The sequence below is a fragment of the Candida albicans genome, chromosome 2, assembly GCF_000182965.3.
Source record: "Candida albicans SC5314 chromosome 2, complete sequence".
Lineage (NCBI taxonomy): Eukaryota > Fungi > Ascomycota > Pichiomycetes > Serinales > Debaryomycetaceae > Candida > Candida albicans.
Genome location: NC_032090.1, coordinates 153,638 through 163,113, shown reverse-complemented (window position 1 = coordinate 163,113; position 9,476 = coordinate 153,638). Strand labels below are relative to the sequence as shown.

The following is a 9,476-nucleotide window of genomic DNA, read 5'->3' as shown; positions in this document are numbered from 1 at the left end:
GATAAAAATCACTCAACAGACATGACACACACACCATCACCTTCCTCCTCTGGTGATTTTCGAGGTATGAGCCTGCCTCATCTTTGTAATCAAATCTAATTCCAAAAAGAAACCAAGAAATTGATTTATGAAGTCAAACCAAAAAATGGTCCCATTTTATTTAAAAAAATTTCTGGAGACGTTTTTATGCCCCCACCATTCAAGCCTGCAAAATTGATTTGATTTTCGTGTAAAAAAGAAAGGTTACGAAAAATATACTTTCCTAATTAACATTTATTTTCTTGTCTTGCTTACTGGTTTGTAAATGGTCTATTGAGGTGTTATGTCGGTTATGAAATACTGCTAATTAAAGTATGAAATTGCTATTTGAAAGTATTTGATTAAGATCTACAAATTAACAATTGATGTACGATATTAACATTAAGGGACTCCTTCGATTAACACACCACCACCACTTTCTCCTTCTTATTAGTGTGTGGGATGCGGGAAAGGGAGTGGGGGTAAAGTCGGAGAAAAGAACCGCTGTGGCGTGTACAAACACACAATAATTTGCCTGACTATCCGATATGGGATTTCTTTTTTTTTTAGTTCAACTATTCTTGACTAAAAGAATAACACAAAGGTTGCTGTGCTGGTAAAGTGGAAATGACTCGTTTTCGATTGACAAACTCCCGAAATCATTGTATCACCGTAATTTAACTGAACCGCGTTGTTATTACTATCATGTTATCAGAGAAAATTGACTAGCGTAGCTAATGACATTGGAAGATTTGACCAATGTATCATGCAGTATTGAGGAGATAATGACAACCAGACAGACTATATTGGACGAGCTGATTCAACCGAGGAAGTAAATTTCAAGGTTCCTGATATTTACGATTATTTTGTTGCAGAAAGCGAACAACACTAGATTGATGCCACCAATGAATTAGTAAAAATTGTTATACGCTCAATCAAAGTAGCAGGTACATAATGTGAGTTTGATAATAAACAACAATCAAATTAGCACCACTCTTAACAAAACTATTATGAAGAATAATTTTTTTTATAAGTATATATGACTCTTCAAGGGGCAGGCACAAAAAATGTGAACACGTTGCTATGGATTGAGTCCTCAGCTTTTCTATATTTATGTCATCTTGTTTAAAGCTCAAGTATACCAATGTTTATATATTGAGTTGAGGAGTAACTGTAGATGAACGTTTTCTTGTACAACCATTTTTAATATAATATCTTTAACTTCACTCCTTACTAGTACTCAAGATTACAACAATCTGGTCTAAACTAATTTTTTTTATACAAGAATTGATGCCAAATAATGACAAAAAAACAGCATTTTAGTTAAAACTCTTGAAATGTGTGATTCTAAACTATACCATGTCTTTGTTTACACCGTTTATTTAGTAATAGAAGACTCTGCTAACTTAACCGTCTTTAAAAAAAACAGCCACCAACATAACTTACAGCTAATAGAAACTTGACTAAACTTATATTTTTATTGACATTCAACAAAGATTCAATGGCCACGACATTGAATTGGCGAAAGTTTACCAATCGCTTGCAAACCGATTCAAACAAGGACAGTACCACGCACATCTCGTCTAAAATGCATAGACATTGACCTTGTCTCTTCCCGTTGCTTACAAAAACCGTTATTTTCCGAAAAACTCTTTTTGACTTTAAGCTACCAAGATTATCTGCAAATTCAACTTTGTTTTGTGTATTGTTTTGGAGATCCTCAACCACCGAATACACTTTAAGCCTTTCTATAAGCCACATTGTAAATTAAATATATCAAAACAGGAAATAGAAAAACACCAAGAAACCTCTACTGCTCCACAACCAAATCCAGAACGTAGAAAACTAGAGCTAAGAAGAAGCATCTTGGCCCCACTTCTCCATTAGTGGAATTAACTTTGAACATTGTGTACACTGATACTACAAAACTGTTGAAGCCTCTACGCCTTTGCAACCTGTTCATCAAAGGTCACATCACCTTAGCCAGTTAATGAAACCGGAATAGGTTAAGGTTGCAAGAAATATTTGTAGTACGTGCACCAATGCTCAATACTGTCTTTTTTTTCCTGGAAGATCCCAACACCCAGTCTTAGTTCTACTACTTTTTTCTTGTCTTGTATCGTTTAAACTAAAACGCTCACTCATGTCAACAGTATTCTGGTGTGTTACTAACTGTGCTGGCATAATCAACACACTATTCCCAGCCATTGATACGAACAGATTGTCAATTTTTTCAGCTTTATTTTTTGTTATCAGCTCTTAGACTCATTAATTTGTGCCATTATTTTTTCATTTGGTTTATTTTTGATACTACAAACAGCCAACCATGGGGAACAGTGAAACCGACAATCTATTATTCGGTGATGGATCAGATAAAATATTTGGGATGGAGAATTTTGGAAACACATGCTATTGCAATTCTATACTACAATGTTTATACTACACGGAAAGTTTCAGATTGAAACTAATCCAACATAACCAAACAAAGCATGATCCTAAACTTATTGTTACAGGAGTCAAACCCCATAGTTTCACAAGCAAATACGAACAACTTGTACAAAAGAAACTACGAGAACAAGGAGGGAAGCTGGCATCACTGAATTCAAACACGGCTACTGAAGAAAGACCCAAACAAGGTAGTAGAAAAGGATCCATTTTTGGTATTAAATTTAACAATTCAGTCAATACCTCAACTACAACGGTTCCTGTAGCTATTGATGATTCAAAAAAACTATATATGAAATATATCGACAAAGCCAAAGACTGTGAGGCTCTATCGTTGGAACAACGCATAAAAATAAGCAAATCTCCAGAATTTCAAAAGTTAGATATCTTGGTAACAAGGCCGTCAATCAATCAAACAGCTAAAAAGCCTGTTGACGACGACAATAGAAATGATTATTCACAAAGCTCATCTATGCTACTCAATGATCAACCACAACAAACTATACAAGAAGGGTCTATTAGCACTACTTCTAGTGCTATAATAGTTGGAATACCACATCCCGAATCTAACTTGAACACACCAATTAACCCATTCAATTCGGATCCCAGTGGCGATCAGAGAAAGAGATCAGCCTTGATCAATGGACCAATTATCAACCTAGATACATCATTGCAACTTCCCAGCGAGCAACAAGAAGATACAGCCTTGCTATATGCGTTGAAGGATTTATTTGAAAGTATGGTTGAAAACAAATCTACCATTGGAGTAGTATCACCAACCTACTTTATTCAGAAACTCAAAGAAAAGAACTTTTTGTTTCGTCAGAACAATATGCATCATGATGCTCATGAGTTTTTCAATTATTTGACCAATGAAATCATTGAAAGTTTGAACAAAGAGGGTTTCACTAACGATAAAAACTGGTGCAGTGATATTTTCCGAGGTCTAATCACCAATGAAACCAAATGCTTATCTTGTGAAAAGATCACATCTAAACAGGAACTATTTCTAGATTTGTCCATTGATATACCACCAGGAGAAAGTGCTTTTTCATTAAGTTATGCATTAAATAATTTCTCAAAGTCAGAAACTTTAACTCATCAGAATAAGTTTTATTGCAACACCTGTTCTTCCTTACAAGAGGCAGTGAAAACAATAAAACTCAAAAAATTGCCCGAAGTGCTTGTTATCAATTTGAAAAGATTCAAGTACGATGAACAAATGGACAAGATGGTTAAACTTTTTGATTCCATAAATTACCCTTTCAAGTTGCGATTGTTTAACACTACTGATGATGAATCGTTGACGGATTTGTTGTATGAATTGTATGCATTAGTTATTCACATTGGTGGTGGACCGATGCATGGACATTATGTTTCGTTATGCAAAATCAAAGCTGGATTATGGTTATTATTTGATGACGAAACTGTTGAATTGGTGGAGGATTCATATGTAATGAGGTTTTTTGGTAATGGACCCGGCCTAGCAAGTGCTTACATTTTATTCTACAGGCAGGCGAAATACGATCCTGAATTTGGTTTTAATCCTGAGGATATTTACAATGGCAACGACGATTACTCTTTCAAGCAAACAGAGGACGAATCAAGCACACTTGCAACTTCGGTTAACAATGACTATCTTGATACCAAATCAGAAGCTTCTTCCATTGCCTCTTTCAATGTGAATGAGGCGACTAAAAAGACAAACGTATTCAAAAATTTCAAATTTGACAAGGATGACAAACCCCCAGCTCCAATTTCTCGTAGCAATAGTATGAATGCTAACCTTGCTCCAGGTGCTCCCATTAAAGAGGTTAAAGAGAAGAAATCTTGGGTTGGTAATTTGAAGAGAAGGAATACCGAGACCAGTAATAGTGGAAATATACCACCGATGGAAAGAAAACCTTCCACAAGTAGCACAACATCTGGAAATGGTAACACCACTGAAAGAAGAAGAAGTATATTTGGGTTTAAAAGGAAGTAGGATTAAAGTGTGTATAAATCGATGTCCCCTAAAAAAGAAGAACAATAAAACCGAAGTATCGGAGAAATTATAATATAAAATGTGGCAATATCACGTGACCACTCACGAAATTTTTTTTCCCATTGTTCTAGTAAACCTATACCAGTTTTGCAATAACATGACTAATAAAAAGCATCGCCACCACAGTTTTAGTTTCCTCGACCTTTCTTTCTTTCTTCATTTCTGTACTAGACATTTACAAATTCACCACTTGATTCAATAATGGTATCGACTATTTCACCAACTATTCTTAAAACTTCAACTTCCAAGCTCATCAATCTTTCAGCGGGTTGTTTCTGGGGGGTCGAAAATGTATTTAGAAAACAGTTTACAAACAAGGGTCTAGTAGACATTAAAGTCGGATATGCTAATGGTAAACCGTCAATTTCTAACGTAACATACGAGAAAGTGTGCACAGGTACTACTGATTATGCCGAAACTGTTCAAATATCATACGAGCCATCTCAATTGAAGTTAGCAGAGATTTTAGATATATTTTTCAAAATGCATGATCCTACTACAGTGAATTCCCAAGGACCTGATGTGGGCACTCAATACAGATCAGCTATTTTCACTTTTGACGACGAAGATAAGTCTCTTGCATTGAAAATAAGAGATCAATTCCAAAAGGAATGGTATCCTAATCATAAGATTGCCACCACCATTGAAACGATATATAACTGGTATGACGCTGAAGACTATCATCAAAACTATTTGACTAAAAATTCTGGTGGTTATGAGTGCCCTACTCATTTCATTAGAACCAAGCCAAAAATATAATGCGGGAAGATAAGAAAAGAAGAGAACCGAAATGCATATAGTTTTGCTGCGTTTACTATACGATAGTTAATATGGGATTAAGTTGCTGTGAAGCTACAGTGGGAGATGAATGTTAATTTGTGTGTAGTATATATAATTTTTGGTATATAATTAATATTGAAAATCAGTAATTCGTTGAGTAAGTCTATAGTCTGTAGTCTGCAATATGTGTAATACATCTATCACACAAACAATTCATGATTAAAGTTGTTTGTTTCTGGTACAGAGTTTACTGATGGTATATTTGGAAGTCAGTGGAAAGTCTTGGGGCTAAGTTTTAAAAATGAAAATCAAAAAAAAGTGAAAACGCGTCCTTACAAAAAAAAAAAACTGGATGAATACAAGTAACTGTATTTTTCACACTCAGCTTCCACAACAAATTAAAGAATGTCACTCTGGGTAGATAAATATCGTCCAAGAACCTTGGACCAATTGACATATCATGATTCTATTACGAATAGTCTTAGAGCCTTAGCAAAGTCAGGAGACTTTCCTCATTTATTAGTATATGGACCTAGTGGGAGTGGTAAAAAGACCAGAATCTATTGTACATTGAATGAAATTTTTGGACCACAGGTTGAAAAATTGAAAATTGACGTCAAAAATTTTGTCACTTCATCTAATAGAAAATTAGAATTCAACGTTTTAAGTTCATCGAATCATTTGGAAATTACACCCAGTGATATGGGCAACAATGATCGTGTTGTTATTCAGGATTTATTGAAAGATGTTGCCAGTACCGAACAAGTTGATTTTGCCAACCAACTGCGAGCCAAACATAGATTTAAGATTGTTATAATCAATGAAGCCGATTCTTTGAGCAGAGATGCTCAAGCCGCTTTAAGAAGAACCATGGAGAAATATTCATCAAACATTAGATTGATTTTGGTTTGTAATTCAATATCCAACATCATTGCTCCAATTAAATCAAGAACATTACTAGTGAGAATTCCAAGTCCTAGTGTCGACGATATTAATCACATTTTGGGTCACGTTGCAGAAAAAGAGTCTTTAAAATTTAGCACCCATAATGATTCTGAGATCAACCATTTTTACTCAAAAGTTGCTGAAACAAGCAACAGAAATTTAAGAAGATGTTTATTAAGTTTTGAAACGATAAGCATGCAAAATGAAACTATTAATGTTAGATCAGATGTTGCCAAAATTGCTTTGGATTGGGAAGCAATCATTAGAAATATGGCGATCAGCATTCAAAAGAATCAGAATGTGGCTACATTGGCAAAAACAAGAGTAGTCTTGTACGAGCTATTATCACATTGCATCCCGGCAAGAATCATCTTGAAAACTTTATTGTTTGACTTAATTGATATTTTTAGTAACAACAATGAATTAGTTCTGGAATTAATAAACCAAGCATCGATATTTGACGAACGATTGAGTTTGGGTCTGAAGAGTATTTTCCATTTGGAAGGGTTTGTAGCCAAATCGATGGTATCCATCAGCAACTTAAAGTAATATGTATTGTTCTAAAATATAATATAATATATATGTGAAATAGGTCAACGACAACTCAGTGTTGAATCTTATTGTCTCCACCCTTGACATCGCGGTGTTCCGTAGTACCCTCAGATGAACCAACAATGTCGTCATAACTAGGCAAATCGTTTGCAGTCAAGATTTGATTCTCCTTGGGTTGAACATGTTCTTCATCATGATAAATACGAATACCTTGTTGTTGCTCTTGGTTCAGCTCTTGTTGATGCTCAGCATGTAATTGTTGCTCCACATCATCAGGTAATTGAGTGTAACCTTCAACACCTTGTTGTGGATATTGAACATACAACAAATAGTATACAGCAAATATAGCACCAGGAATATGTCCAATCAAGGTCAAAACGACAGAAATCCAAAATTCCTTATTCCAAATAGAATACTTTTTGCTCAAAAATATAGCCAATGGAGGTAATATTATTGCTGCAACAATTAATATAAATTGCTCTTGCTGTGAGGGCGTGGTATTCGAAGGAGACTGTTGAACAGGCATTTTGGTTGGTACGTTTATTAAATAATCCAAAAAAAAGGGACAATATAATAGAACTGGTATTAATAAGAAAAGAAGATAAACCCAATACAATGAAAAAGTCAAACGGCAAGAAAGAAATTTATACTTTTAAACTTTGTAATTTCAGTTCTAGTATTCTCTACTCATATATTTTTTTTTTGCCTCACTAAGAGCACCCCCCCCTTGAAGAATATGTATGACCAGTGATTTATTGCGCCACAAGAAAAGTATTTTCTATATCACCTATCCTGGATCAAATAATCCATGTCTTCTTTTGGGGTTCATAACTTAAACTCCCTCAAGTGTCAATGAAATCATGTTGAAATAGTATGTATTTGATAATAGTTTTTGTGGCTATCGTCTTTTCATCTTTTCCACATTGAGGGGGCGCCGCATCCTATCGATTTGCAAGTTTTCTCTTTTTGTTTTTCCGTTGTACTAGTCGTTTTTTTGTTCACATCAGCAAAGGAAAATAAAACCATTGAACAAGAAATAAACCTCGACCTACCAACAACATCAACAACAACAAGCAAACATGGATTACATTAAAAAGAAAATATATGGGCCAGATCCCAAAGAACAGGTATGTGAAAAACTTATTTCTATTAAAGTGTTATGCAATTCCAATCAAAGTAAACTAACATATGGCTTTAGATGAGAAAAATCAATCAATTACTTCGTAAGAATAAAAGAGAACTAGATAGATCGATGAATCAATTAGTCCCACTCAGAAAGAAAACAGAGTCATTAATCAAAAAATCAGCTAAGGATAAAGATTACAAGTCAGCAAAATTGTACGCCAGAGAGTTGATTAATATAAATAAACAATATAACAAGCTTTACACATCAAAAACAAGAATCGAGTCAATCACAATGTCCATTAATGAACAATATTCCATGAATAAACTAACCCAATCTATTCATTCATCTACTTCAATTATGAAAGACGTCAATCTGTTAATTCATATTGGGGCAGTACTGCATACTATGCAAGAATTATCAAAAGAGCTTATGAAGGCCGGGATTATAAATGAGATGATGGATGACATGGTTGACTTGGATGAAATGGATGAGGAATTGGAAGAAGAGTCACAAGAAGAAGTAAATAAGATAATTGCCAATTTGACAGAGGATAAGTTTTCCAAAATTGAAAATGAGGTACCAAGCAATGAGTTTAATGAACAGGTAATAGAACCACCGGCAGAAGTGGCAGAAGAAGACGAAGAGGATGAATTGGCATTAGATGAAATGAGAGAAAGGTTAAAGGCATTACAATAGAATTGTGGCAACGTCCAAAAACTACTTTAATAACAAAGTTCCTCTTTTTATTACTACAAAATATAGAGAAATGCCCAAAATATTTGATTCCAAAATTTATCAAAGAGTTTACTCGCAATTGAAAACTCGACGATTCCATGGTTGATGTCCGAAACTTCATGGGCAATTGAAGTGGACAATACGGGTGCTTTTCTTATTGATGTTACATTGATTTTTGTCAATTGAAAAGGATAATTTGAACTATTTTGAGAAAACAAATTGTGAGTACCAGGAGTAGCTCGAGAAACCATTAATTCAGCAGGGATCAAGATTCTTTCAGCATCTCCATTGTCTTTAGTTAAGATTCCAAATTTCTTTGAGTTTTTCTTTTTAGATTTTTTCAACAATTTTTTATTAACTTTTTTTTCCAAATAAACACCAGCATTCAATTCCCATTTGGGCTTTAATTTACCCTTTTTTTTCTTAAATTGAGCGTCGACAGCATTTGTATCGTTTTTTGGTGGTTTGTCCAAAGTTATTAATGTAATAGTTTTGTTAGAATTTTCAACATATGAATCTGGGTCTGGATCAGATGTTTGTTTTGTCGCCATATCAAACACTTGGTTGAAGTAAACTAAATCGTTGACATCAGTTTTGGGAAACAACTTTTTAGTGGAATCTGAGGACGACACCATTTGTATTGGCAATAAACATAGCCAAGTTAATAGAATTAGCTTGTACATTACTAGGCGCCCAATGGTTATGACAATAATGATTTTATGAATATCAAAATTTCAATGGAGTAAATGAATAGAAAAAAAAAAGAAAGAAAGAAGAATGAAATTGATAGAGATATTATTTTCTGTTGAAAGTTTTTTTTTTGCAACCAAA

General features: G+C 34.3%; 6 protein-coding genes across 6 annotated transcripts; 4 read left to right on the top strand and 2 right to left on the bottom strand. All coding sequences in view use genetic code 12, as the record gives it.

The window, feature by feature from the left end:
• Nucleotides 1-2,344: 2,344 nt before the first annotated feature.
• UBP13 (ubiquitin-specific protease) lies at nucleotides 2,345-4,447 on the top strand (the record flags this gene model as incomplete). Its single annotated transcript, XM_714382.2, has 1 exon — nucleotides 2,345-4,447. The coding sequence occupies one exon, from the start codon at nucleotides 2,345-2,347 to the stop codon at nucleotides 4,445-4,447; it is 2,103 nt and encodes a 700-aa protein (XP_719475.2).
• Nucleotides 4,448-4,708: 261 nt separating this feature from the next.
• On the top strand, nucleotides 4,709-5,266 carry MXR1 (peptide-methionine-S-sulfoxide reductase; the record flags this gene model as incomplete). Its single annotated transcript, XM_714384.2, has 1 exon — nucleotides 4,709-5,266. The coding sequence occupies one exon, from the start codon at nucleotides 4,709-4,711 to the stop codon at nucleotides 5,264-5,266; it is 558 nt and encodes a 185-aa protein (XP_719477.1).
• Nucleotides 5,267-5,692: 426 nt separating this feature from the next.
• On the top strand, nucleotides 5,693-6,781 carry RFC5 (replication factor C subunit 5; the record flags this gene model as incomplete). The annotated part of the gene is made up of 1 exon (XM_714385.2): nucleotides 5,693-6,781. The coding sequence occupies one exon, from the start codon at nucleotides 5,693-5,695 to the stop codon at nucleotides 6,779-6,781; it is 1,089 nt and encodes a 362-aa protein (XP_719478.2).
• Nucleotides 6,782-6,836: 55 nt separating this feature from the next.
• On the bottom strand, nucleotides 6,837-7,310 carry CAALFM_C200940WA (uncharacterized protein; the record flags this gene model as incomplete). The annotated part of the gene is made up of 1 exon (XM_714386.2): nucleotides 6,837-7,310. One exon carries the CDS (start codon nucleotides 7,308-7,310, stop codon nucleotides 6,837-6,839), a length of 474 nt encoding a protein of 157 aa, XP_719479.1.
• Nucleotides 7,311-7,863: 553 nt separating this feature from the next.
• Nucleotides 7,864-8,606, top strand: VPS24 (ESCRT-III subunit protein; the record flags this gene model as incomplete). Its single annotated transcript, XM_019475197.1, has 2 exons — nucleotides 7,864-7,911; nucleotides 7,983-8,606. 2 exons carry the CDS (start codon nucleotides 7,864-7,866, stop codon nucleotides 8,604-8,606), a joined length of 672 nt encoding a protein of 223 aa, XP_019330742.1.
• A 53-nt stretch (nucleotides 8,607-8,659) lies between these two features.
• CAALFM_C200920WA (uncharacterized protein) lies at nucleotides 8,660-9,328 on the bottom strand (the record flags this gene model as incomplete). The annotated part of the gene is made up of 1 exon (XM_714388.2): nucleotides 8,660-9,328. The coding sequence occupies one exon, from the start codon at nucleotides 9,326-9,328 to the stop codon at nucleotides 8,660-8,662; it is 669 nt and encodes a 222-aa protein (XP_719481.2).
• Between the last annotated feature and the right edge of the window lie 148 nt (nucleotides 9,329-9,476).